Source organism: Diplotaxodon limnothrissa, linkage group LG14 (assembly GCF_057381915.1).
Source record: "Diplotaxodon limnothrissa isolate DT_005_m linkage group LG14, D_limnothrissa_male_GT1.1, whole genome shotgun sequence".
Taxonomy (NCBI): Eukaryota; Metazoa; Chordata; class Actinopteri; order Cichliformes; family Cichlidae; genus Diplotaxodon; species Diplotaxodon limnothrissa.
This window is the reverse complement of record NC_140609.1, coordinates 42268405-42295064: the sequence shown is the minus strand read 5'-3', so window position 1 is coordinate 42295064 and position 26660 is coordinate 42268405. Positions and strand designations below refer to the sequence as shown.

Genomic DNA, 26660 nt, shown 5'->3' with positions numbered 1-26660 from the left:
TCAAGATGGCTTGATGTCATTCATGAGGGAAACATTTGACATGTATTTCAGCTATTAGAGACCAACAAGTTATTTATAGCAGTTTAAATACGAGCAATCAGTTTTGGGCATAACACCGGAACACCACGCATACACACTCATTCTGGGCCATTCATTCAGCAGTGTCAATAAAGATTCACCAAAACAGTCAGTTATGACGTCATCTTCGTGCGGCCTCCCGGAAGTGCGCGCTGGAGTCAGAATGGCGCAGAAGTGGATCGGCGGCTGCAGCTCAGGTGTTGTTTGATGACAAATTCACCGAAAATCACCGGAAACCGGAGACCGGAGCGCGAGGTGGACGGGGATCTCGCGGAGGACACGCGCCGCCGTCGGGGACGCACACACGCGCAGTGAGTGTCCGCTACGCTTTGCGAGCCCCGCGGCTAGCATGCTAACGTGTTGAGTCACGGGGGTCCAAGTCCGCGAGCAGCCTCGCCGCGAGCTTCGGAGCACCCCAGGCCCGCCCGCAGGAGCCCTCCCGGCGGCCACGCTGCCGCGGAGAAATTCAGAGGACCGCTAGCCTGTTAGCACTGCTCTTCCTATGTTAGCATGCTAACAGAGAAGCTAGCCGTCCGCTCAGGGGAGCCGGGGTCCACCTGACGTCATCAATGTGTTTGTCTTTGTTGTGGGAGTTTAATCACGTGGTTCACCGCGTCGCTGTCGCCCGTGCTCCTCACCTGAGTTCACAGGTTGCTTAGTTATTCCGCCACCAGGAGGGGCTGATCAGAGTGACGTCATCCGACATAGCTAGACTCATCTCCACAAGGGGTGGGACAGAGGTCCAGGTAGCTCATGTGAACATGCAGGTTATATAGCAATCAGAAGTTTGGTGGTTTGAGCCCTGGGTGCCAAAGTGCCTTTGAGCAAGACACTGAACCCTGAGTTACTCTTTAGGTGTGTGTGTGTGCTTTAAAGTGCTTTGAGCACTCCAGTAGTTGAATCAGACCTGTCCATTTACAGACAGCTGTTAGTCAAAGAGGCTACGCCCCCAATAATGCAGGTTATTACCCAGGCATGTTTTCCACACCCTGTCAGGTGTTAAACATGGCCGTCTGTGGGACAGAGTCAGAGAGACTTTATTTATCCCCAAGGGACAATTAAGATGCAGACAGAGGCCCAAATACAGTGGGCCTCTGTTGGGTGTCAGAGGGATCGCAGCAGAGGTTGCACACCTGCAGGCCAGGTGAGACTTGACCAGCCTGAGCCTCTGTGTTTTCAGACAAAGATCTAGGAGGCGGGGCTTAAGATCCTATTTAGGCAATTTTAACACAGATTACAGGTTTTATTATTACCTATCAGCTGACATAGACTCTGTGGCCCAATCGGCTCTTCCACAAGCTGGAAACAGATGCAGAACAGGTGATGTTTCCTCTGGTTTTTTTACGTGCATGTTGTCAGTGTGCAGCTTCTTCCGGAAAGCAGTAAAAGATGCCCAGCAGCTAAGACTGCATGTGATACTCCTGCTGAGTCACTGCAAACAGTGAACACACCTGTTCAGCCAATCACATTAATGCCCTCTGATTTGATTTCAGGTCTCCTTTATCAGGCTGTGGGACAGGAAGTGTTCATGTTTCCATGGAAACAGCTGTAATGTGTAGCCGTCATCTTAGAGACAAAGAGCAGCACTGAGTGCGCTCAGACACCAAATCATTCGCTGTAAATCAAATTTTATTCTCCCGCTCTGTGCTGAAGATTCTGCTGCTTCAGCTCTCAGATCATCATCATCATCCTTGATCATGGCTTTGATTGGTGCAAGCAGCATTCACAGGGTCATTCTGTGAGGAGGAAGAGTCGCATGACATGCAGAATACCCCTGTTTCATGTGAGTGCACACTGAGCCTGAAGCAGAGAGCCCAGGTTATCAGAGAGAGTTAGCTCTGACTGAGGTTAGGTTTTGTTGATCTAGTTAACTCAAAGAAAGCCTGGATATGTTGCACCTCCTCCGTAGTCATGGCCCTCTTACAACAATTCACCTGAACAGGTGTTTGGCCCTCTGTTAGACAGGTGGAGACTGCATTAAAGGTCGAAGCTCTGTCTGGACCCAGCTGTGTGTGTTTGTGTGTGTGTCAGCAGGTGATGGCGGAGCGACGAGGCGAGTGTTTGTGGAAGAAACACGTGGCGGAGCAACTCAAGCTTAGAGACCGAGAGCAGAGACAGGCCTTCGAGGAGATCATCCTGCAGTGTGAGACACACACTCTTTCTTTAACCCTCTGTACTCGGTAGAATTCCCTGGAATGTTCCAGTTTCCAGAGGTTCAGATAGAAATCTTAAAGTTATTTTAAGAACTGCTGTAAGGCAGCAGCTGTAAGTTGGTTTGAAGTCAAAGATCGCAAGTAGCTGAGCTATATATGAACATTTCTTCATCTTCCTCCTTAAGTCTGAAGTGAAGTCAGAGCTCTAAAGCAGCGGTCCCCAACCACCGGGCCTCGGACCGGTACCGGTCCGTGAGTCGTTTGGTACCGGGCCGCGAGAGTTGAGGCTCAGGTGTGAAATGTATGGTTTTCAGGGTTTATATCGGTTTTCAGCGTTATTTTGTTATCGTTTTTATCGTTTACTCGGTTTTCCTGGGTCTTTTCACGTGTGTTATGAATAAATTTTCTTTTTTTGGTACCGGTACTAGTTTTATTTTGTTGTATTTAAAGGCCGGTCCGTGAAAATATTTTCGGGCATAAACCGGTCCGTGGCGCAAAAAATGTTGGAGACCGCTGCTCTAAGACACACAAACCTGCATGAACACACTCAGTTAGATTAATTCAATTCAATTCAATTTTATTTATATAGCGCCAAATCACAACATAAGTTGCCTCAAGGCGCTTCATAGATACAGAGAAAAACCCAACAATCATATGACCCCCTATGAGCAGCACTTTGGCGACAGTGGGAAGGAAAAACTCCCTTTTAACAGGAAGAAACCTCCAGCAGAACCAGGCTCAGGGAGGGGCGGGGCCATCTGCTGTGATTGGTTGGGGTGAGAGAAGGAAGACGGGATAAAGACATGCTGTGGAAGAGAGACAGAGGTTAATAACAGATATGATTCAATGCAGAGAGGTCTGTTAATACATAGTGAGTGAGGAAGGTGACTGAAAAACTCAGTGCATCATGGGAATCCCCCGGCAGCCTACGTCTATTGCAGCATAACTAAGGGAGGATTCAGGGTCACCTGGTCCAGCCCTAACTATATGCTTTAGCAAAAAGGAAAGTTTGAAGCCTAATCTTGAAAGTAGAGATAGTGTCTGTCTCCTGAATCCAAACTGGAAGCTGGTTCCACAGAAGAGGGGCCTGAAAACTGAAGGCTCTGCCTCCCATTCTACTTTTAAATACTCTAGGAACAACAAGTAGGCCTGCAGAGCGAGAGCGAAGTGCTCTAATAGGGTGATATGGTACTACAAGGTCATTAAGATAAGATGGGGCCTGATTATTTAAGACCTTGTATGTGAGGATCAGGATTTTGAATTCTGGAAGCCAAAGCAGGAGAAATCTGCTCTCTTTCTAGTCCCTGTCAGGACTCTTGCTGCAGCATTTTGGATCAGCTGAAGGCTTTAAGGGAGTTTTTAGGACATCCTGATAATAATGAATTACAGTCGTCCAGCCTGGAAGTAATAAATGCATGAACTAGTTTTTCAGCGTCACTCTGAGACAGGATATTTCTAACTTTAGAGATGTTGCACAAATGGAAGAAAGCAGTCTTACATATTTGTTTAATATGTGCGTTGAAGGACATGTCCTGGTCAGAAATGACTCCAAGGTTCCTCACAGCGTTACTGGAGGCCAAGGTAATGCCATCCAGAGGAAGAATCTGCTTAGATACCATATTTCTAAGATTTTCAGGGCCGAGTACAATAACCTCAGTTTGATCTGAATTAAGAAGCAGAAAGTTAGCGGCCATCCAGGTCTTTATGTCTTTAAGACATTCCTGCAGTTTAACTCATTGGTGTGTGTTATCTGGCTTCATGGACAGATAGAGCTGGGTGTCATCTGCATAGCAGTGAAAATGTATGCTATGTCTTCTAATGATGCTGCCTAAGGGAAGCATGTATAATGTAAACAGAATTGGTCCTAGCACTGAACCCTGTGGAACTCCATAATTAACCTCAGTGTGTGAAGAGGACTCTCCATTTACATGCACAAACTGGAGTCTATTAGATAGATATGATACAAACCACTGCAGTGCAGTACCTGCAATACCTACAGCATGTTCTAATCGCTCTAATAGGATATTATGGTCGACAGTATTGAATGCTGCACTGAGGTCTAGCAGGATTAGACCCACATGACTACGCCCTGCCAAACAACAGCAGGAGCTGATTAGAAGCTAGGCTTGAGTGTCCTAAAAATCACACTTCCACTCTGATGAAGAATGACTACGTTCTCAGTTCGACTCGTGTTGGTCACCAAGTGTCCAACAACGTAAGCTCCACTGACAGCAGCTAACAGCAGTTAGCAGAGGCCGTCGGCAGCACAGAGCAGTGTGCCCACAGAAGCACTCAGCGACACATCAACTCATCGCAGTGAAGCCTTTCAGAGCTCTGCTTCGTAGGTTGCTGTGGTGACGCCCCCTTGACATTAACACGGTGCTGACTCCCATGTTGGATTTAAACATGGCTGCAGCTCACACACCTGTACAGCTGACTGGAGCTGTCGTGTCGGCGCTCAGGAGGACCTGACTAACCCTGAGTGCAGCTGACAGAAGGAAGCTCCACCCACACACTTGTCAGCCACCTACAGCGTAGCGTCCATGTTGTTTGAGTTGTTATAGTTGTTGATGTATTGATGGGTTTTCAGATAACCGTCTCCTGGAGAAGGCGGACCTGCAGGCTGTTCTATCGGAGCGTTACCAGGCCGACAAATATGACGTTCAGAGAGGCCACGAGTCCAGGTGAGTGTAAGGCGTGCTGGTGTGTGCTGTCACTCGTCGGCGTGTTGTCTAACGTGTCTCTGTGTCCCGTGGCAGTGCGGCGGACTCGAGTCGCAGCGACGCTCTGCAGCAGGAGATGGCTCAGATGAGGATTCGGCACCAGGAGGAGCTGACGGAGCTGCACAAGAAACGAGGCGAGGTGAGTGCTTGCCGGCATGCCGCCAAGCCTGAGGCGTGTGTGCGGGGAGGCGGGGTTAGGGGGATGTACAGGTGCAAGTTACTGAGCTGTGTTAGTGCACACGGTAAGGGAAAACCTGGAGTGTTTCCTGTGTGACACGCTCAGTTTGCTCCTCAATAATCCGGCAACAGAGTGACTACTCGCAGCGCCGTGACATTGTTTTAAACAGACAGTGGATGGAGGCTTCTTTGCGTGTTTGCCGACGCGCTGTGGCTGCTCACATGTTGGTGGTGAAACAAGGCTCTGCTTCACCCACACACCGCTGGCCCACCCAAGACTGAAGTGCCTCTTTGTGCCACGCCCACTGCTTAAACCGCCGCCAGGTCTGTTTTCCTGAAGCTGCCTGAAACAGGTGAGGATGACAGGACGTCAGTCGCAGGGACGTGCTCGCAGTTCTGATCATGTGAGGGAATTCGCAACTAATCACATGATTCCTGACCATCACTAACAGGAAGTGATGTCACAGTGATAGTTGATACTTTCTGTCAGCTGACATCCTCTGACTCATGGAAACTCTGAGCTGCTGACATGTGACACACGAGGCTTTATAGCAGGAAGTGTGAATGTTTGACTTTCAGTTCTCCCTCCTGCTGCAGCTCATCACAGTGAGCGAGGGCTGGTGGAGGTGCAGTCGTGTGCTGGAGAGCTCCACCTCTGAATACTGAGTGCTGATGGCGATGATGTCACAGCTCCAAATGGAGCGTAAAGCTGTTTCTGGCTTAATTTAGTACATCCTAATTTGCTAGTTGTTGTCATAACAATGCGTCCGAGCGAAATAATTAGTGTGCGTCACAAACGCTACAACAAAGGTCGATAGCGTTTCTCCAGACTCAGGGGAACACTCATCGAGTGACGCCACTGACCAGCGAATCGGTGACATGTAGTCTGATGACGACACATTTTAGTACCTGCTCAGTTCACTTGGAACCCCGTTCGTACAGGTACTACAGAAGTATCTGGTACTACGAAGGTACCACGTCCTATGACCTAATGCAAAACCTTGAAAAGCAAAGACCAAGACAGACTTTTAATTAGACTCAATCAAGAACCCACCCACCACTTTAATCACACTCTAGATCTTGTTTTAACATATGGCATAGAAACTGAAAACCCTCTCCTGTCTGATCATTTCCTGATAACATTTACATTTACAATAATTGATTACACAGCGGTGGAATGCCAGGTATGGAACGCCAGGACTGCCATAATGAATTAATTAAATACACCATTAAATAATTAATTAAATGTGGCAATAATTAATTAAAATTGGAATTAATTAAATAAATAAATAGTTATGACACATGTAATTAATTAATTATTGACACATTTAATTAATTATTGACACATTTAATTAATTATTTAATGATATATTTATTTATTTCATTTTGGCAGTCCTGGCGCCTGGCTCTCATCATGAAATAATCTGTCAGCCTCACCCATCAAACTCAGGGGGCGGGGTTAACGCTAATCGAGTCAAAACCATTGCTTTGGCCTGGTGGCCATTGTTTCTAGCACACAACAACCGGCATGTAGAAGCTAACAGAACTGAACTTTGAAAAACCCTGTTTGTGTGTCACCAAATACCGTTTTAATATTTTTTTAGCCGAGAATGTAGTGGTTTAATCTTCATGTGTCTGGTCGGTTTGTCAAGATACAGCCTCTTTGCAAAAGTGTTTCGATGATTTCGGAGATGTCTGCCCAGTCTCACGGCAAAGCGTGGGATAAATGGCCTGGCCTGTATTTATATAGCGCTTTACTAGTCCCTAAGGACCCCAAAGCGCTTTACATATCCAGTCATCCACCCAGTCACGCACACATTCACACACTGGTGATGGCAGCTACATTGTAGCCACAGCCACCCTGGGGCGCACTGACAGAGGCGAGGCTGCCGGACACTGGCGCCACCGGGCCCTCTGACCACCACCAGTAGGCAACGGGTGAAGTGTCTTGCCCAAGGACACAACGACTGAGACTGTCCGAGCCGGGGCTCGAACCGGCAACCTTCCGATTACAAGGCGAACTCCCAACTCTTGAGCCTGAATTATAACTAACATTAAAAACATGTTTAAGGAGGAGAGAGAGCAAATAAATCTGTTTAACATCTGATCTTTGGGTTTTTGTTCAGTAATCAGCGTGACCTGTGTATAAACACATAAAAGAGATAACGTTGGTGTTTCCGTCATGTAGTAACTGCTGGCTTTAACTGTACAAAGGTTGTTCCACACTATGAAACACATACAGACTTCATGATGTTCGGCTAATATTTTTATTGTGAATATTAATCATGCTGACCTCGCTCTGTACACCACGCAGCGAGGTCAGCATATCCACGATATCCTCAGCTCCATGAGTTAACACAAAGTTTCCCAGCTGACTATCTAACTGCCAACTATTCCAGAGACGTGAAAATATACAGCATAAAGAAAAGTGTAAGAGACCCAGCAGCAGATTAGAATAACAGTTATACATTTAATAAATCACCAAATGAATCCAAGAAACGAGCAAACCTGTTCCGACAGTTTGAGTTTGTATTCCCTCAGCTGCAGACTCGCTGCTGTTTAAATGTTTGAAAAGGAAGATTAGATATAAAAAACGTCAAACATAGACTCAGTCTGCCTTCACATTTGATATGAGGCCAGCACGTATAGTGGCCTCAGCAGACTATTACTGAAATACACGTGCTATATCATAAACTATGATATAAACAGGGAGGTCCTATTAACATGTTTAGTTTTAAAGGACACCTTCCTGCCTTTAGTCTCATTCATGAGCAGTATTAGTTTTCTTCTAACATCCAGAAGCCTGCACAATGTGTTTCATAGTTTGTAACAAGCCTTTGACAGGTAAACATAACATGACCGAAAAAGCAAAAAAAAAAGAGAGAGAGAGAGAGTGTTGACATAAGAAGAGAAAATGCTCTCAATTATGGAGACAGGCAAATGGTTCATTTATGTTTCATGTGTGTTTATTCCTCCCTAAATATCGTCGGTGAAGTTCGCCATGCATGTCAGATTTTCCTGCGCATTTTTATACCTCTGCCAACAGAGAGAGAGAAAAAATCACATTCTAACAGACAGCTGGTGCTTAGAATACAGTTGAATAACTATTAAAAAACAGATGATATTTAGATGATAGTTCAGTCTAACACATGTGCCAGTGAACCATTAAACGTCTGTGAAACTATGCAGTTATGAAACGTAACTTTAACCTCAGCCAAACCGATTTGCTCAGTTGTAAATAAAACAGCGAAGTAAACGTGACCCGACAGACAGAACCTGAGTGAATGAAGTCCAGCGTTTAACCACTGAGAGCTAAAACTCAGCTGAGGTTTCAAAGCTGTGTGCCGGTGATTGGACATCAGCCGCTGATGAAGCTGTTCGCCTATAAAGTGCTCTGTAAGGAAACAAGCTCCAGCAGCTCTGCGCTCGGGGAAAACACTATATTTACTTATCTTGTGCAGAAAAATGCGCTGACATTGCTTTATATCGAGCACCGGCTGCCCAGTTAAACTGTGACTATCACCAGGTAACTAGGCGTGTTTCTTGAATTAGCAGCAGGTGTTAAACAGCTGACAGATGAGGAAGAGGAGGATGCATGCAGGTAAACTGAGGGTCTGTTGAGCTGATCACTGGTTTCGTGAGAAAAATGTCAGCTCGTTCTTTATGTTACAGAAGCACAGAGACACAAGACCAGGCGGAAAGAGACGATTGTTCGGTGAAAATGAGAATCTGCAAATGCAACATGTGGAACACGGAGAGTGGAAAATGTAAACAAACCGGTTAACGTAACCCCCTGGGTGCACTCTGCATGCTAACTGTTAGCAGAGCTAGTGAAATCTCGGAAAACATCTGAGCACTTTTGCAAACATGTTCTATGTTGACAACCTGACCAGACGTACGTCGCGACATTCGCGGCTAAAACACTGTTAAAAGTGTAGCTGGTGACAGAAAAACGGGGTATTTTAAAACTACACCACCACCATTGCTGCCTGTGATTTGATCTGCATTCTGGGATACCTGACTGCCCCAAGTCTACACAAGCAATCGATTATCTAGGATCGACCTGTTTTGACTTACTTTGCACGGCAACCAATCAAATGTTAGAGAAGCTGCATGGGCAGCGTTAACCCCGCCCCCTGAGTTTGATGGGTGAGGCTGACAGATAAAATTATTTCAAGATGAGAGCCAGGCACCAGGACTGCCAAAATGAAATAAATAAATATATCATTAAATAATTAATTAAATGTGTCAATAATTAATTAAATGTGTCAATAATTAATTAAAATGTGAAATACATAAATAATTAATTAAATGTGTCAATAATTAATTAATTACATGTGTCATAACTATTTAATTAATTCCAATTTTAATTAATTATTGCCACATTTAATTAATTATTTAATGGTGTATTTAATTAATTCATTATGGCAGTCCTGGCGTTCCATAGCCAGGACCTATATAATGAATTAATTTAATACACCATTAAATAATTTATTAAATGTGGCAATAATTAATTTAAAATTAATTAAAATTTTAAATTAATTAAATAAATATTATTGACACATTTAATTAATGATTTAATGTTGTATTTATCCATCCATCCATCTTCATCCGCTTTATCCGGGGCCGGGTCGCGGGGGCAGCAGCCTAAGCAGAGAAGCCCAGACCTCCTTCTCCCCAGCCTCCTCCTCCAGCTTATCCGAGGGAACACCAAGGCGTTCCCAGGCCAGCCGAGAGATATAATCTCTCCAGCATGTCCTGGGTCTGTTGATCGTCAGTCCTGCTGCTTCACACTCTGCTGCGAACCATTCCAGTGCGAGCTGGAGGCCATCACCCGATGAAGCCAACAGAACCACATCATCCGCGAAAAGCAGAGATGAGATTCTGAGGCCACCGAAGTGAAAGCCCTCCGCCACTTGGCTGCGCCTAGAAATCCTGTCCATAAAAATTATGAACAGAACCGGAGACAAAGGGCAGCCCTGGCGGAGCCCATCACCCACCGGGAACGAGTCCGACTTATTGCTGGCAATGCGAACCAAGCTCTTGCAACGGTTGTATAGCGATCGAATGGCCCGTAGCAATGGGCCAGACACCCCATACTCCTGCAACACCTCCCACAGGACACCCCGAGGGACACAGTCGAATGCCTTCTCCAAGTCCACAAAACACATGTAGACTGGTTGGGCAAACTCCCATGCACCCTCAAGTATCCTTGAGAGGATAAAGAGCTGGTCCAGTGTTCCGCGACCAGGACGAAAACCGCATTGTTCCTCCTGTATCCGAGGTTCGACTAGCGGACAAACTCTCCTTTCCAGCACCCTGGCATAGACTTTCCCAGGGAGGCTGAGGAGTGTGATTCCCCTGTAGTTGGAACACACCCTCCGGTCCCCTTTCTTAAAGATAGGGACCACCACCCCGTTCTGCCAGTCCAGGGGTACTGCTCCTGATCTCCACGCAACATTGTAGAGGCGTGTCAACCAGGACAGCCCTACAACGTCATTCCGTTTGGGCTGTTGATACCTGTCAGCTGCCTCCGGAGTCCCACAGGCTAACCAAGCCAGATAGGACTCCTTCTTCAGCCTGGTGGCTCCCCTCACCTCTGGTGTCCACCATTTGGTTCGGGGATTACCACCACGGCAGGCACATTGGCCACAGCTCAATGCAGCAGCTTCAGCATTGGAGACGTTGAACATGGTCCATTCGGACTCAATGTCCCCAGTCTCCCTCGGAATGCTGTTGAAGCTCTGCCGGAGGTGTGCGTTGAAGATTTCATGGACTGGGGCCTCTGCTAGACGTTCCCAGCACACCCTCACTACGCGTTTAGGTGCACCAGGTCTGTCCAGCGTTCTCCCCCGCCACCTGATCCAACTCACCACCAGGTGGTGATCAGTTGACAGCTCAGCCCCTCTCTTTACCCGAGTGTCCAGAACATATGGTCGCAGGTCTGGTGATATGATTACAAAATCGATCATCGACCTGCGGCCTAGAGCGTCCTGGTGCCACGTGCACTTATGGACACTCTTATGTTCGAACAAGGTGTTCATTATGGCTAAACTGGGATTTGCACAGAAGTCCAATAACAAAACACCACTCGGGTTCAGATCAGGGAGGCCGTTCCTCCCAATCACGCCCCTCCAGGTCTCGCTGTCATAACCCACATGAGCATTGAAGTCTCCCAGCAGGACAACAGTCTCCAGGTGGAGCACCTTCCAGCACCCCACCCAGGGACTCTAAGAAGGCTGGGTACTCTGAACTGCCACTCGGCGCATAAGTGCAGATGACAGTCAGGACCCATTACCCGACCCTAAGGCGCAGGGAACAAACCCTCTCATCCACCGGGAAGAACCCCAACGTACTGGCAGCAAGCCGAGGGGATATTAGAATACCCACCCCAGCCCACCGCCTCTCACCAGGGGCAACTCCAGACTGAGACAGAGTCCAGCCCCTCTCCAGGAGACTGGTTCCAGAGCCCAAGCCATGCGTAGAGGCGAGCCCGACTATATCTAGCCGGTACCTCTCAACCTCACGCACTAACTCAGGCTCCTTCCTCACCAGAGAGGTGACATTCCATGTCTCAATTGCCAGTCTTGGTAGCCGGGGATCAGTTCGCCAGGGCCTCCGCTCCTGGCCACCGCCCAGCACACAATGCACCCGACCCATATGGCGCCTCCTGCGTGTAGTGGGCCTGCGGGAGGATGGGCCCATGTCCCCTTTTCGGGTTGTGCCTGGCCGGGCCCCATGGACTAAGGCCCGGCCACCAGACGCTCTCCCTCGGGCACCCTCCCCGGGCCTGTCTCCAGGACGAGGCCCTGGTAACCCTATCCCTGGCAGGGTAAACTGTTCCCTCGATGTTTTCTTCATAAGGATCTTCTGAATCGCTCCTTGTCTGGTCCCTCACCCAGGACCAATTTGCCATGGGAGACCCTACCAGGGGCTTTTGCCCTGGTAGGGTCTCCCATGGTCTGGGACACACAGACCCTCCACCACGATAAGGTAGCGATTCACGGAGAGAATTGTATTGTTGTATTTAATTAATTCATTTTGGCACACTTGACTCCTTCAGGTCTCACCATAAAATCATTTGATCTGTCACCCATCAAACCCAGGGGGCGGGGTTAATGCTGATCGAGTCAAAACCGTTGCTTTGGCCTGGTGGCCATTGTTTTTGAAGGCGTTTCTGCACACCAACAACCAGCATGTTGAAACTAACATTTACTGAGGTTATATTTATCGGGATTTTATTTCCTGATGTTTGTATGTGTCCTACGTGTTTCAGTCGCCAATTCTGAATTATAACTAACATTAAAAACATATTTAAGGAGGAGAGAGAGCAAAAAAATCTGATTAACATCTGATCTTTGTGTTTTTGTTCAGTAGTCAGCGTGACCTGCCTATAAATACTTACTTAGTACTTAGTTCCTCCTACGCCGAGCGGCGCATCGGGCAGCTAGTGATCTCCATCGATGTCGGTCAGCAGCGACTGCTTCAGCTTCGTCCCAGGCAATGTCGACAGTTCTCAGGTCGTCCATAAATGTTCGACGCCATGTGGTCTTTGGTCGGCCTTGCTTTCGCTTGCCAGTTCGTGGACGCCATGTCATGGCAATCTTAGCTGGGCGATGAGGGGGTAGGCGTAAAATATGTCCCGCAAAGCGAAAGCGTCTTTCTGCAACAACATCGGCTAATGGGCGGGTGCCTGCTCTTCGTAGGACCTCCTCATTTGTTATTCGGTCCCGGTAGGAAATTCTCAGGATTCGCCGCAAGCCACGTTGTTGAAGCACGTTCAGGTGTTGAATAGTTGCACTTGTTGAGCGCCAGGTTTCACTAGCGTAAAGTGCAGTAGGGAAGATAAATGCATAAACTTTATTAAAAGAGATAACGTTGGTGTTTCCGTCATGTGGTAACTGTTAGGTTTAACTGTACCAAGGTTGTTCGACACTGTGAAACACATACAGACTTCATGATGTTTGCCTCATATTTTTATTGTGAATATTAATCATGAGGGTAAACGGCCCTGTACACCACGGAGCGAGGTCAGCATCTCCACGATATCTTCAGCTCTCTGAGTTAACCGTTTCACAGCTGGGTCACATGAAAGTGTCGGCAGCATCAAACTAATCTAACTGTCATCTACGAATAATTCACGGGTCATATCAATATTATTTTACAGAAAATCATCCTTATTACGGCCAACTATTCCAGAGATGTGAAAATCTACAGCATAAAGAACACAAAAATATAGCAACGCAACACTGTAACAGAGATGAACGCGTCAGTTTGTTACAGATCAATGTGGAATGAAAGTGATTGGTTGAACAGGTGTTCGTGATCTGTGTTATCTGTGTTTTCATCAGCGTAAGAGACTCAGCAGCAGATTAGAATAACATTTGTACATTTAATAAATCACCAAATTAATACATGAAATGATCAAACCTACTCCGACAGTTCAGAATCAGAATACTATATTGATCCGTAGAGGAATTTATGTTGGTTACAGTTAGGGCTGCACAATTTTGCATAAAATAAGAATCACGATTTTTGTGCTTAGAATTGAGATCACGATTCTCTCACGATTTTCTTTTCCAATATAAACATTTATTGCACTTATTAACTGCACATCAACTTCGTAACAGTTGAGACTGAACATAAAAACAGTAAATGAACATAAAAATAAATGTCTCACATTTTGTCGTTGCTGCAAAATGTACTGCTTGTAATTCCGTCTCGTGTTCGACGCTGCGTGTATAGAGCAGGTACTGCAACAATAGAAAACTAGTTGCGGGACGGCACTGTGTAGCGTTTGTCTAGGGTGTTGATCATTTTCCTAAATCCCTCATTTTGCAGTGTTGATGGGAGCCATATCTTTAGCCAGGTGATAAGTGATAGCCTCCGTAATTTCTTTGTGCTTGCGGGAGTTCAGCGGGTATGGGGAAGCGCTGTATAAGGTTCCGTTATTGATGTTTGGGTGGTTGACCGGGACTGATTTTCTTCTGTCACTTTCTTGACCTTTACAGCTTCGTCATCTCTCAGGTCTGGGCCTCTTTGCTTAGGCTGCTGCCCCCGCGAACCGGGGAAGCGGAAGAAGATGGATGGATAGATAGTATTCTGTAATGGAATACATTTTAAAAGTAACCTTCCCAACACTGCGGATGCGTTATCGTTGGGAATGTCCTGGTGCATCCATGATTTGGGGAAACACTCCTGGTATTCCTTCTGACTCCATACCAGCGCTGAGAGCTCATCGATTTTATTTGATATCGGCAGACACGGGTTGTACCTCCTCCTCGCTTTGAGCCACCGCTGTCTCACCGCCTCCTTCCTTCTTCTTTTCTGTCCTGCGTTCACATTTGATATGAGGCCAGGACATAGTGGCCGTGTCCTGTTTTAAGATCATACATGTAAAATTGTTGTCTGACCTGCGTCATTCCAGCCGCTCAGAGTCCGTGGTTACCATGGTTACGGCATAAGCAGCTGTGACGTAAACAGCTGGCACAGCGGAAACCTACCAGCGACATGAGTATATACAGTGGGGCAAAAAAGTATTTAGTCAGCCACCGATTGTGCAAGTTCCCCCACCTAAAATGATGACAGAGGTCAGTAATTTGCACCAGAGGTACACTTCAACTGTGAGAGACAGAATGTGAAAAAAAAATCCATGAATCCACATGGTAGGATTTGTAAAGAATTTATTCGTAAATCGGGGTGGAAAATAAGTATTTGGTCAATAACAGAAATACAACTCAATACTTTGTAACATAACCTTTGTTGGCAATAACAGAGGTCAAACGTTTACTATAGGTCTTTACCAGGTTTGCACACACAGTAGCTGGTATTTTGGCCCATTCCTCCATGCAGATCTTCTCGAGAGCAGTGATGTTTTGGGGCTGTCGCCGAGCAACACGGACTTTCAACTCCCGCCACAGATTTTCTATGGGGTTGAGGTCTGGAGACTGGCTAGGCCACTCCAGGACTTTCAAATGCTTCTTACGGAGCCACTCCTTTGTTGCCCGGGCGGTGTGTTTTGGATCATTGTCATGTTGGAAGACCCAGCCTCGTTTCATCTTCAAAGTTCTCACTGATGGAAGGAGGTTTTGGCTCAAAATCTCACGATACATGGCCCCATTCATTCTGTCCTTAACACGGATCAGTCGTCCTGTCCCCTTGGCAGAAAAACAGCCCCATAGCATGATGTTTCCACCCCCATGCTTCACAGTAGGTATGGTGTTCTTGGGATGCAACTCAGTATTCTTCTTCCTCCAAACACGACGAGTTGAGTTTATACCAAAAAGTTCTACTTTGGTTTCATCTGACCACATGACATTCTCCCAATCCTCTGCTGTATCATCCATGTGCTCTCTGGCAAACTTCAGACGGGCCTGGACATGCACTGGCTTCAGCAGCGGAACACGTCTGGCACTGCGGGATTTGATTCCCTGCCGTTGTAGTGTGTTACTGATGGTGACCTTTGTTACTTTGGTCCCAGCTCTCTGCAGGTCATTCACCAGGTCCCCCCGTGTGGTTCTGGGATCTTTGCTCACCGTTCTCATGATCATTTTGACCCCACGGGATGAGATCTTGCGTGGAGCCCCAGATCGAGGGAGATTATCAGTGGTCTTGTATGTCTTCCATTTTCTGATGATTGCTCCCACAGTTGATTTTTTCACACCAAGCTGCTTGCCTATTGTAGATTCACTCTTCCCAGTCTGGTGCAGGTCTACAATACTTTTCCTGGTGTCCTTCGAAAGCTCTTTGGTCTTGGCCATGGCGGAGTTTGGAGTCTGACTGTTTGAGGCTGTGGACAGGTGTCTTTTATACAGATGATGAGTTCAAACAGGTGCCATTCATACAGGTAACGAGTGGGGGACAGAAAAGCTTCTTACAGAAGACGTTACAGGTCTGTGAGAGCCAGAGATTTTCCTTGTTTGAGGTGACCAAATACTTATTTTCCACCCTAATTTACGAATAAATTCTTTACAAATCCTACCATGTGGATTCATGGATTTTTTTTTTCACATTCTGTCTCTCACAGTTGAAGTGTACCTCTGGTGCAAATTACTGACCTCTGTCATCATTTTAGGTGGGGGAACTTGCACAATCGGTGGCTGACTAAATACTTTTTTGCCCCACTGTATGTTTGTCATTGCAAAAGAACCGTCTGAATGGTTAACTGAAGTTAACTTGGCTATCTCAGATAACGGTAAACATAACATGATTGAAACATAAAAAAACACAAATCAACCTCATTTATTTTAGTTTAGTAAACAGATTCTCTCAGCTGTAAATAAAACAGCGAAGTAAACGTGACCCAACAGACAGAACCTGAGTGAATGAAGTCCAGTGTTTAACACTGAGAGTTAAACCTCAGGTGAGGTTTCAAAGCTGTGTGCCGGTGACATTCGCCTATAAAGTGCTCTGTAGGGAAACGAGCTCCAGCAGCTCGGCGCTCGGGAAAAAACTATACTTACTTATCTTGTGCAGAATTATGTGCCGACATTGCGTTATATCGAGCACCGACTGCCCAGTTAAACTGTGACTATCACCAGGTAACGTGAGCTGTGTCCCAAAACCTAGGCTGCATCCTTCGGGGGACCCAGCCTTCGTGGTCTACATGGGCCGGGTCCTTCAGAGACCGAGAAGGCCGGAAGTGCGAAGCTGTGAAATTGGACGGTCTAGCCTTCAGATCTGTGTCACCGCTGTGTGGGTGTAGTTTAATGAACTCGGCCGTCTGCTCCTTGCTATCTAAATATAACAGGACACTGGCGTAAACTCTCGACCATCTCACACTTCTGTTTAATCAGTTTTCTGTTTGACATTTATTCAGCTGTGTGAAAACCACCCAATGGATTAATAAAGTTTTATTTTATCTAATCTAATAACTTTGATCTCAACCTAACCGATTTACTCATGAACAAATCAAACAGTGAAAAAAGCCCAACAATAACATTTTTAGGTTGTCTAAGTGACTTATATATCACGTTTAACCTGAGTAGCGAAAGACGGCGGTGATCTGAAAATGATGTGCCGGGAGTTGTGGGGTTCTCGGCGGCTCCAGTGACCCCCGAGCTCCCTTCAGCTATCGAGCTGGTGGGTAAGGCAAGGCAAGGCAAGTTTATTTGTATAGCACAATTCAACAACAAGGTGATTCAAAGTGCTTTACAGAGACATTAGAAACAAAAACAGACAAAAAGCATGATTTAAAATTGATTTAAAACAAGCAAGCAAACAAACAAACTAATTAAGATAAGATAAGATAGAACTTTATTAATCCCTCGGGTGGGTTCCTCTGGGAAATTCGACTTCCAAAAAAAGCACAGCAACGACCGAAGTTACAGTTACAGAATTGTTTTATATATATATATATATATATATATATATATATATATATATACACACACACACACACACACACACACACACACACACACACACACACACACACACACACACACATATATATATATATATATATATATATATATATATATATATATATATATATATATATATATATATATATATATATAAATACGGAGACAAATATAAATAAAGTATACAAAGGGGATAAATAGAATAAATAGGAATAAAAAAATAAAAATACAAGTGAATTAACAAACAAACAAACAAAAAAAAACAGTATATAAAATCAAAACGGATAAAATCAGAACAATAGATAAAATCAGTAGTTAAAATGTAAGTTTTGAAGTTTAAGCTTAAAAGTAAAACAGTGTGGATTTGGTGCTTTATTCAAATGCAGCTGAGAACAGGTGAGTCTTCAACCTGGATTTAAATAAACTGAGTGTTTCAGCTGATCTGAGGCTTTCTGGGAGTTTGTTCCAGATATAAGGAGCATAAAAGCTGAATGCAGCTTCTCCGTGTCTGGTTCTGACTCTGGGAACTGATAAAAGACCGGATCCAGATGACCTGAGGGATCTGGAAGGGTAGCAGACGTCTCCGAAAACGTCGAAGCACTTTTGCAAATATGCGATATCTTGATAAACCGAGCAGATATTTGAAGTTTACACAGCTACTTTCTCGCCTGAAAATGTGTTAAAACTTTATTTTGTGACCCAGAAAGATTCATAAGAGTAATATTAGAACTAACTAGCTGCCGCCATTGTTGGAAACTGGAATTGGCTGGGCCGCGCTATGAATTCTGGGATATGTTGGGCCACAAAGGATGCAGCCTACGTTTTGGGACACAGCTATGGTGTTTCTTGAAATAGCGGCAGGTGTTAAACAGCTGGCAGGTGAGCAGGTATGCAGGTAAACTTGAGGGCCTGTTGAGCTGATCGCTGGTTTCGTGAGAAAAATGTCAGCTCGTTCTTTATGCTACAGAAGCACAGAGACACAAGACCAGGCGGAAAGAGACGATCGTTCAGTGAAAATGAGAATCTGCGAATGCAACATGTGGAACACGGAGAGTGGAATATGTAAACAAACCGGTTAACGTAAAAAAAGAAAAACAGTTAAGATGAAACACCGGGGCTGTGAGCTCGGTGCACTCTGTCAGCTGACTGTTAGCGGAGCGAGTGACATCTCTGACAACATCTGAGCACAAACACGTTGTATGTTGACAACCTGACCAGACGTGAAGATTACGCCACGACATTCGCGGCTGAAACACTGTAAAAAAGTGTAGCTGGTGACAGAAAAACGGGATATTTTAAAACTTTACACCACCACCATTGCTGCCTGTGATTTGAAATGCATTCTGGGATACCTGGCTGCCCCAAGTCCACACATCCAATCAATTATCTAGGATCGACCTGTCTTGACTTACTTTGCACGGCAACCAATTAGATGTTAGAGAAGCTGCAGTGGCAGTGTTAACCCCGCCCCCTTAGTTTAATGGTGAGGCTGACAGATAAAATAAATTCATGGTGATAGCTGAAGGGGACAAAAGCGCCAAAATGAATTAAATAAATGCATCATTACATAATTAATTAAACATGTCATAAATATTTATTTAATTAATGATTGCAACATTTAATTAATTATTTAATGGTGTAGGGTCTACCTGACAATGTGAAGCGCCCCGAGGCGACTGTTGTTGTGACGCTGTATTTAAAAAAAAGAAAAAAAAGATTGAATTGAAAACTGCGCCGAGTCGATCCGAGTAGGTACAAAAGGGTCTTTGTGTTTGTGTGTATGTTGTTTCCTCTGACTTGGTCATGTGACAGTCCTGTAAACAGCTGATTGGTTATTTTCCTGTTTTTGTCATCAGCTGGCCCAGAGCGTGATCGAACTGAACAACCAGATCCAACAGAAGGACCGAGAGATCCAGAACAACGAGGCCAAGTCAGACACACGCACAGTAACACACACACACACACACACACACACACACACACACGCAGTAACGCAGACCCTGCCTTTGTGCTGCCCCCTGCAGGATGCTTGAGTACCAGCAGCAGATCTCCAGCCTGGAGGGCGACTGCCGTGAGCTCAGGAGCTGCTTGCAGGTAGGACCGCCTCATGTGGCTCACCTGTGGTGTAGCTGTGACGGACAGGTGGAGTCACTCCCTCCCACCTGTGACCAGTTCTATTATACTGACCAATAACTGTTGTCATTGTTTTCATCTGCAAACCGAGTAAGATGATGAAGGTCAGTGATGAGCAGTAAAAGGTCTGATTACCCACAATCCCCTCCTGCTGCCCTTTGGCTCCCAGCAGCCCTGCTTTCTGCTCCCATCGTGCTCCAGTGATGCAGCGGTGGTACCGGCAGCTGCTGACACACAGGATGCGACATCACACCGGGGCCTGTACAGAGCTCCTACAGCCTCTCTGTGATGATGTCATCCAACAGAATCTCAGCACGGAGCGTCGGGCTGAGGAGGAGGAGCAGGGAGCTGATCTCAAGTTTTCAAGCTGAGACCTTCGTTGCCCAGAACGTGCGAGCGTCACCCGTCAGAGCAGTGAGGTTAACGTAACTTCATGTTTCACAGGACCTGGAGAGGGCGAACCAGACGCTGAAGGACGAGTACGACGCCCTGCAGATCACCTTCTCCGCCCTGGAGGAGAAGCTGAGGAAGACCACCGAGGACAACCAGGAGCTGGTGTCGCGCTGGATGGCCGAGAAGGCTCAGGAGGCCAACCGGCTCAACGCCGAGAACGAGAAGGACAGCAGGTAGGCAGGGCGGCTGGAGGCGGGAGGAGGTCTGCTGCTGCGACTTCAGGTCATTTTCATCTGTGTGTGTGTTTCAGACGGCGGCAGGCCAAACTGCAGAAGGAGCTTGCTGACGCTGCCAAGGAACCGCTGCCCATTGAGGCGTGCGTGTCTGAGTTTGTATCAGATGAGATGTCCCAGAGAAATTCCCATGGTTACAGCAGACGGGAATAAATAAAGGAACAACAGTGACAGGATTTCCTCTCACGCCTGCTCACGTTGCTCTGCTTCTCCGCAGGGACGACGACATTGAGGTGCTGACTGAGGACGCCGGGAAGGCGGGGGGAGAGACGTCGCCGAGCCGGCCGCTTAGCAGGACTCCCAGGTGAGGCCGCACGTGCCCGCTGACCATTGACCTCTACGGAGGTTCAGCATGTGTGTGACGATGTGTCTCTGCCCGCAGTAAGAAGATCTCCCAGCAGCCTCCCGGGGGGCTGCTTGACTCCATCTCCCTCATGTTTGGGTATGTGTGTGTGCGTCTGTGTGTGTGCGTGTTATTGTATCTTTATTTCAGACATACACAAAAAAAAACAATATATACAAGTGCACATACTTGCATTTACGTGTATAAATAGGAATATATCTGTAAATACACACACGCATGTGCTCAGACAAATAAATAAAACAAATAAAAAACAGTCTAAATGACATGAAATGACAATTTTTAAGTCTGAAATGGAGTAGGAAGAAGTATAACATAGTTATTAGTCCCTACCCCAGTGTTGAACCCCACTGTTCACTGTTAGCCTGATTCCCGTCATCACTTACCCCACACACTAAACAAGGAATGAAGGACGTGTGTTAACATAGCTACAGTGATAGCTACAGTTTAATTAAAGTACAATGGCTGATCAACTTCATCAGTTTCTTCCAAAAACACTTTTCGAAACATCTTTATAAACCGACCAAGGCTTGAACATTGCTGTAGGTCCACAGGAAAACTGTTCCACAGTTTTACCCCACAGATGCTAACACAAAAGGTTTTAACACCTTTGTCTTCAGGTTTAGTTTTCCCTTCGATTCATAGTCCCCTTCTCTGTCAAAAACATCCTCTGTTCATTTCCTGGTAACATATTGTATCTGGCTTTGCACATCATTTTTGCAGTTTTATGTTTATAAGATCCATTAACTTCAAAATCTTTAATTTCAAGAACATGATGTTAGTGTGCTGTCTAAATCCTGCTTCAGTAATCATCCTGATTGCTTTTTTCTTTTTACATAAAGGTTGAAGTGAAGTTTTGTGTGTATTTCCACACAGTATTCCAAATATGGCAGTGTAAGTGAACAGTAAAGTACCCGGGGTGGAAGGCACAAAATGTTTAGCTTTACTCAGAACAGAGATGCTTCTGGACAGTGTAGCTTTATGTGAGGTTTCCAGCACATTTTGTTGTCTATTATCACACCCAGAAATTCTGTATGAGAAACGTACTTCAACGTTATTTATCAATTTCCAAACAACATAAATGTAGTTTTATTCAAATTTAGTGAAAACTTGTTTCTGTCAAACCATGTTTTCAGTTTAATCATTTCTTGTGTGACAATTTCCAAAAGCTGCTGTGAATTCTCTCCAGCACAAAAATAGTTGTATCATCTGCAAATAAAATAAACTGTAATATATCAGATGTTTTACATATATCATTGATGCACAGGATAAACAGCTTTGGTCCCAATGCTGACCCCTGTGGAACTCCACAATGTCCAGGCACTCTGATATTCACCAAGCTTCACAAATTGTTGCCTGTCTCTCAAATAACTCCTGACCCACTCGAGCACCACTCCTCTAATGCCGTAGTGCTCCAGTTCATCAAGTAATATTTCATGATTGATTGTGTCAAAAGCTTTTTTTAGGTCAATGAAAACACCGACTGTGTCTTTGATCTGTTTTATTAGTGATCTTTTCAATAAGAACCATTAATGCCATGTTGATCTGTTTGGTCTGGGACCATACTGACTGTCCATTATTATCTCATGTTTGTGTGTGTGGCCGCATGTGTGTGGGGGCTCCTCTGTATTGGAGCGTCTAGCTTGCACACGGCGCCTCCAGGTGACCGTCGTTGTCACTTGTCGATAAATGAAAGGTGACCGTTTGTTCGTCCTCAGCAGGCGTCGGAGCGCCAACTCTTTCAGCACTTCACCGGAGAGCAGCGAGGCCCCGTCAGGCGTCTGCGCTGAGGTCCGCGTGCCAACCACGGCGCTGCACGTCTTCGTAAGTACCGTCACTCTTCGTCATCGTCGAGATGACTTGCACGGCCGTCTCTCAGTCTGCGCTCTCTCTCTCTCTCTGAGCGTTCAGGAAGCCCACGACGGCGAGGTGAATGCTGTGAGGTTCAGCCCTGGCTCCCGTCTCCTAGCAACTGGAGGGATGGACCGCAGGGTGAAGCTGTGGGAGGTGGTGGCAGGTGAGTGGAGGCGGGGTTTAAACAGGAAGTTGTTTTGCTTGCACAAGGATGTTTGATTGAATAACCCTGGAGCTGCAGCAGGTCACGTGACTAAATCACTTCCTGTGATTGCGTTCAGGTCACTGTGAGCCCAAAGGAGCTCTGACCGGCAGCAACGCGGGAATCACCAGCATCGAGTTCGACAGTGCTGTGAGTGTACGCGCGGCGGAAGGATACTGCAGCGTTACTTCCTGTTCAGACTGACCTGCTTTCCTGTGTTTCAGGGCTCCTACCTGCTCGCCGCCTCCAACGACTTCGCCAGCCGGATTTGGACCGTGGATGACTACAGACTGAGGGTGAGCGCGTCCAGCTGTCACACAGCTGCGTCACACACGCTCGCCGTAAATCCAACCGTGTCAGCAGATTAGTCAGCTGAGCTGTTCGAGTAACCTTGGCTACGGCGGCTGCAGTAGGACGAACAGCCCGCACGGAGCAGAAAGGTTCCACGTTGCCTCAGAGCAGCCGGCGCCGTGTTTCTGCACCTGTTTGTGTTTGAAACACATTTTTCTGCAGTTTATTCAACAGATTTTTTTCACAAAATCAGGAAAATATTTCTAAGTAAGCGCTGCCCCCTGGTGGTCAGCTGCCCCTGTCTGCGTGCGCTGAGCTAAACCACGCGTTCTTGTCCGACAACTGAGCCCAGCAGGAAGTGGCGGCTCAGTTTCCTGGTCAGTGATGTCATGTAAAAGGTCTGAAGCTCAGCTCTTCCCCCTCGCGGCCACCATTTTGGCTCCCAGCAGCCCGGCTCTCTGCTGCCATCGTGCTCTAGTGGTGCGGCGATGGTCTCGGCAGCTGCTGACACACAGGATGTGACATCACTGCGAGGTCTGTACAGAGCTCCTACAGCTTCTCTGTGATGATGTCATCCAACAAAACCAATCAGCATGGAGCATCAGGCCGAGGGGTGGGGTCTGAGCAGTGATCTCACACCTGTTCTGAGGCCAGAAAACTGTTGTCCATCTAATGTCACCTGTCTGAATCAGGTGACGTCCCCACGGTGACATGGTCAGCTGCATGTCGCCGGGGTTTCTCGTACTGACAGGAAGTGGCAGACGTCACCTGCCGATGACCTGTGTGTGTGTTTACCTGCGCTTACCTGTGTCTTTCTGTCCGTCCGGCAGCACACGCTGACGGGTCACAGCGGGAAAGTCCTCTCCGCTCGCTTCCTGTTGGACAACGCTCGCATCGTCTCTGGGAGCTACGACCGCACGCTCAAACTGTGGGACCTTCGCAGCAAAGTCTGTACGTGAGTGCACGCTTGCTCGGTCTCAGTGAGTCCTCACCCAAGCTAACTGTCGCTCACCTGTGCAGGTATGAAGACGGTGTTCGCGGGCTCCAGCTGCAACGACATCGTGTGCACCGAGCAGTGCGTCATGAGCGGACATTTTGACAAGAAGGTTCGCTTCTGGGACATCAGGTGAGCGGCGCACGAACGCTGTCATCACTCAGCATCTCTGCCATTGCTCTGTGTCACGGTGATGACACGCTCGGTCTGCGTGTGTGTGTGAGATCAGGGCGGAGAGCATCGTGCGGGAGCTGGAGCTGTTCGGCAGAGTGACGTCTCTGGATCTGAACCACGATCGCACCGAGCTGCTCACCTGCTCCAGAGACGACCTGGTGAAGATCGTCGACCTGCGCACCAACGCCGTGAAGCAGACGCTCAGGTGAGGCGGGCCCAGTGTAACACAAAGCGGTCGAAGTTTGAAGGCAGCCGTGCAGGTGGGAAGCAGAAACATGGCGAGTCCATCTCACCTGAGTTGGCAGGCAGTCAGTAGGGCTGTGAGGAAATATCACCTTATATTTAAATAACCTCCAAAAACAAGAAGAAGAAGAAGAAGAATAGCTCTTTGTTACAAGAACAGTGAAAGGCAGTTTGGCATCTCCCCATGTGTGTGAAATATTATCTACTCAATGACACAGAGAAAGTTACATTTACACAAGAAAGATATGTACAAGTTACACACACGCATACATGCCATCTGAGGAGCAGGTGCAGGGGGGTCAGTGATAGTGCACATGGAGTGGTTGCTGTTGCTACTATAATACATGCAGTTTAAAGAGGAATGTTGGTTGCATCATAGTATAACTAAAAATACGGTTTATAAATCAAGTGTAAAACATGAACTCAGTGTTTTTAACGATCAACTGCACACGAGGTGGTCGGCGCCGACCTTTAACGAACAAAAAGAACATCAAGCTAAGAGTTCACGAGACAAAACGGCTGAAACAACAAAGCGGCTCTTTTGTGTGTGTAACATATAAAAATAGTCAAACTGACTGACGGTCGTACGTCAGACAAGTAAAGTACCCAGGATACTTTTGTTGCCGTAGTGACACTGAGTCACTGTTGACGTCACAGGCAGATCCACTTCCTGTGCTCCGCTGTGGTCATGTGACTGACTCATTCTGTTTGCGATGTGATGGTCAGGTGACCTCGGCCGACTCACTGTGTGTTTGTGTTCAGTGCGCAGGGTTTCAAGTGTGGCGCTGATTGGACCAGAGTGACATTCAGGTGGGTTCCTCTCATTACTTGTGTGTGTGTGGTGAGTGAGAGAGAGATCTGAGCACGCTCAGTGTGTCTCGTTCTTTCAGTCCTGACGGGAGCTACGTGGCCGGCGGATCAGCTGACGGCGCTCTGTACATCTGGAATGTGCTGACGGGGAAAGTGGACCGAACTCTAGACCGGAACCACAGGTAAGATCGTTCAGGTTTATCCACACGCCAGCGGCTTATGCCGCACTGTTGACCTTTGACCTCTCCTTGCTACTGCTGTTGCAGCTCAGCCATCAACTCGGTGTCCTGGTCGCCTTCAGGAGCATACGTGGCAAGCGTGGAGAAAGGCAGTCGCGCCATCTTGTGGTCAGACATGTGACCGGGCCCGAGGAGGCGGAGTCAGGCTGTAGGCAGCCAGTGGCGGCCCCTCTGCCATCTTCATCGTGGTGAAGATGAAGAGGATTCACTGAGACTGTGGAGACGAGCTGCCGTGTTCTGTTTCTGCAGCTTTTAATGTTCAGCATCATTTTAATGACCGGGAGGAGGCGGAGCCACATGCGGCGCCGCAGCTGCTGATGCGAGGACAGCCGTCGGATGTCAGGTGACACGTTGGAAACGCAGAGACATTTCACTGTTGACACTTCCTCTCCTCATCCTCACTCCACAGGACGCCTCAGGAAACAGGAAGTGCGTGCACCGACTAATCAGAGATTAAAGAAACTGTCGTGTGGTTTGTTCCTGTCTGCACTCGGCAATGCCTCATTTCTACCTCGCCGCTTCGCTCGCTCCAGGTACTGCTGACTTCCTGTTGTTCGTTTTCCACTGCAGACAGAACCGCGTCCTTGCTGTGGGTGTCACTGTGACATCATCAGCAGGACAGCGTGTCGCACATCACGTGTTATGAATGCGGCGCCTGCCCGAGCCTCAACAGGTGGTCAGCACGAGCCTCAGTTCCGTCATCAGAGGGGGCGGAGTGGAAATGAGGCCGTTTGGACCGTAAAGTGAACCGCCATCAGTGATGTTTTTCCACAAACAGGAAGTGGACCTTCACATTAAACTGTGTCAGAGCACACCTGTGTGGGTTTGTGTGTTTGATTCACAGGTGTGTTACATACTGCACTAACCTCGCTGCGAGCACGGACAGATTGTGTAACCTGATGATTGTAAATGTCCTGTAAAAATCCTGATGAATAAATCCTCTGACACACGAGAGTTCTTCCACGCCGCTCGCTCTCTGAGCGCCTCATAGCGGTGGCGAGCTGTTCTTGTTCTTGAGCCCAGGTTGTCTCGTTTTACGTCTCGATGTTTCCTGTGTTCTTCACATTAAGGAGCCAAACATTCCTGCTGGAAGCAGGGCTCGCAAAATTCCCTGGTTGCCCTTCGGGTGGGCATGCTTCAGTTTTTGGTAGAGATTATTTTTATTGTATAATATTGT

General features: G+C 46.9%; 1 protein-coding gene and 2 non-coding genes across 7 annotated transcripts; all 3 read left to right on the top strand.

The window, feature by feature from the left end:
• Positions 1-222: 222 nt before the first annotated feature.
• On the top strand, positions 223-26660 carry atg16l1 (ATG16 autophagy related 16-like 1 (S. cerevisiae)). Of its 5 annotated transcripts, none has more exons than XM_085371435.1 (20): positions 223-389; positions 2110-2221; positions 4822-4915; positions 4991-5093; positions 19353-19426; positions 19521-19590; positions 20074-20255; positions 20333-20398; positions 20533-20619; positions 20698-20757; positions 22398-22500; positions 22588-22693; positions 22812-22882; positions 22957-23028; positions 23854-23974; positions 24044-24149; positions 24247-24396; positions 25197-25244; positions 25325-25426; positions 25511-26660. In XM_085371435.1, the coding sequence occupies exons 2-20, from the start codon at positions 2116-2118 to the stop codon at positions 25602-25604; spliced, it is 1815 nt and encodes a 604-aa protein (XP_085227561.1). In that variant the 5' UTR covers positions 223-389; positions 2110-2115; the 3' UTR covers positions 25605-26660. The 5 variants fall into 5 exon arrangements, with proteins under 5 accessions (XP_085227561.1, XP_085227560.1, XP_085227558.1 ...); XM_085371434.1 differs by having other exon boundaries at positions 22395-22500; XM_085371432.1 differs by having other exon boundaries at positions 2113-2221; positions 22395-22693.
• Positions 19733-20004, top strand: LOC146619610 (small Cajal body-specific RNA 6). Its single transcript, XR_014906830.1, has one exon.
• LOC146619609 (small Cajal body-specific RNA 6) lies at positions 23400-23675 on the top strand. Its single transcript, XR_014906831.1, has one exon.

Coding starts and splice junctions, on each gene's coding strand:
- atg16l1 (XM_085371432.1), top strand. CDS start 2,116: ATGGCGGAGCGACGAGGCGAGTGTTTGTGGAAGAAACACGTGGCGGAG. Junction 5,094..19,352: donor TGCACAAGAAACGAGGCGAG/GTGAGTGCTTGC, acceptor TTTTGTCATCAG/CTGGCCCAGAGCGTGATCGA. Junction 20,758..22,394: donor TCCATCTCCCTCATGTTTGG/GTATGTGTGTGT, acceptor GTTCGTCCTCAG/CAGGCGTCGGAGCGCCAACT.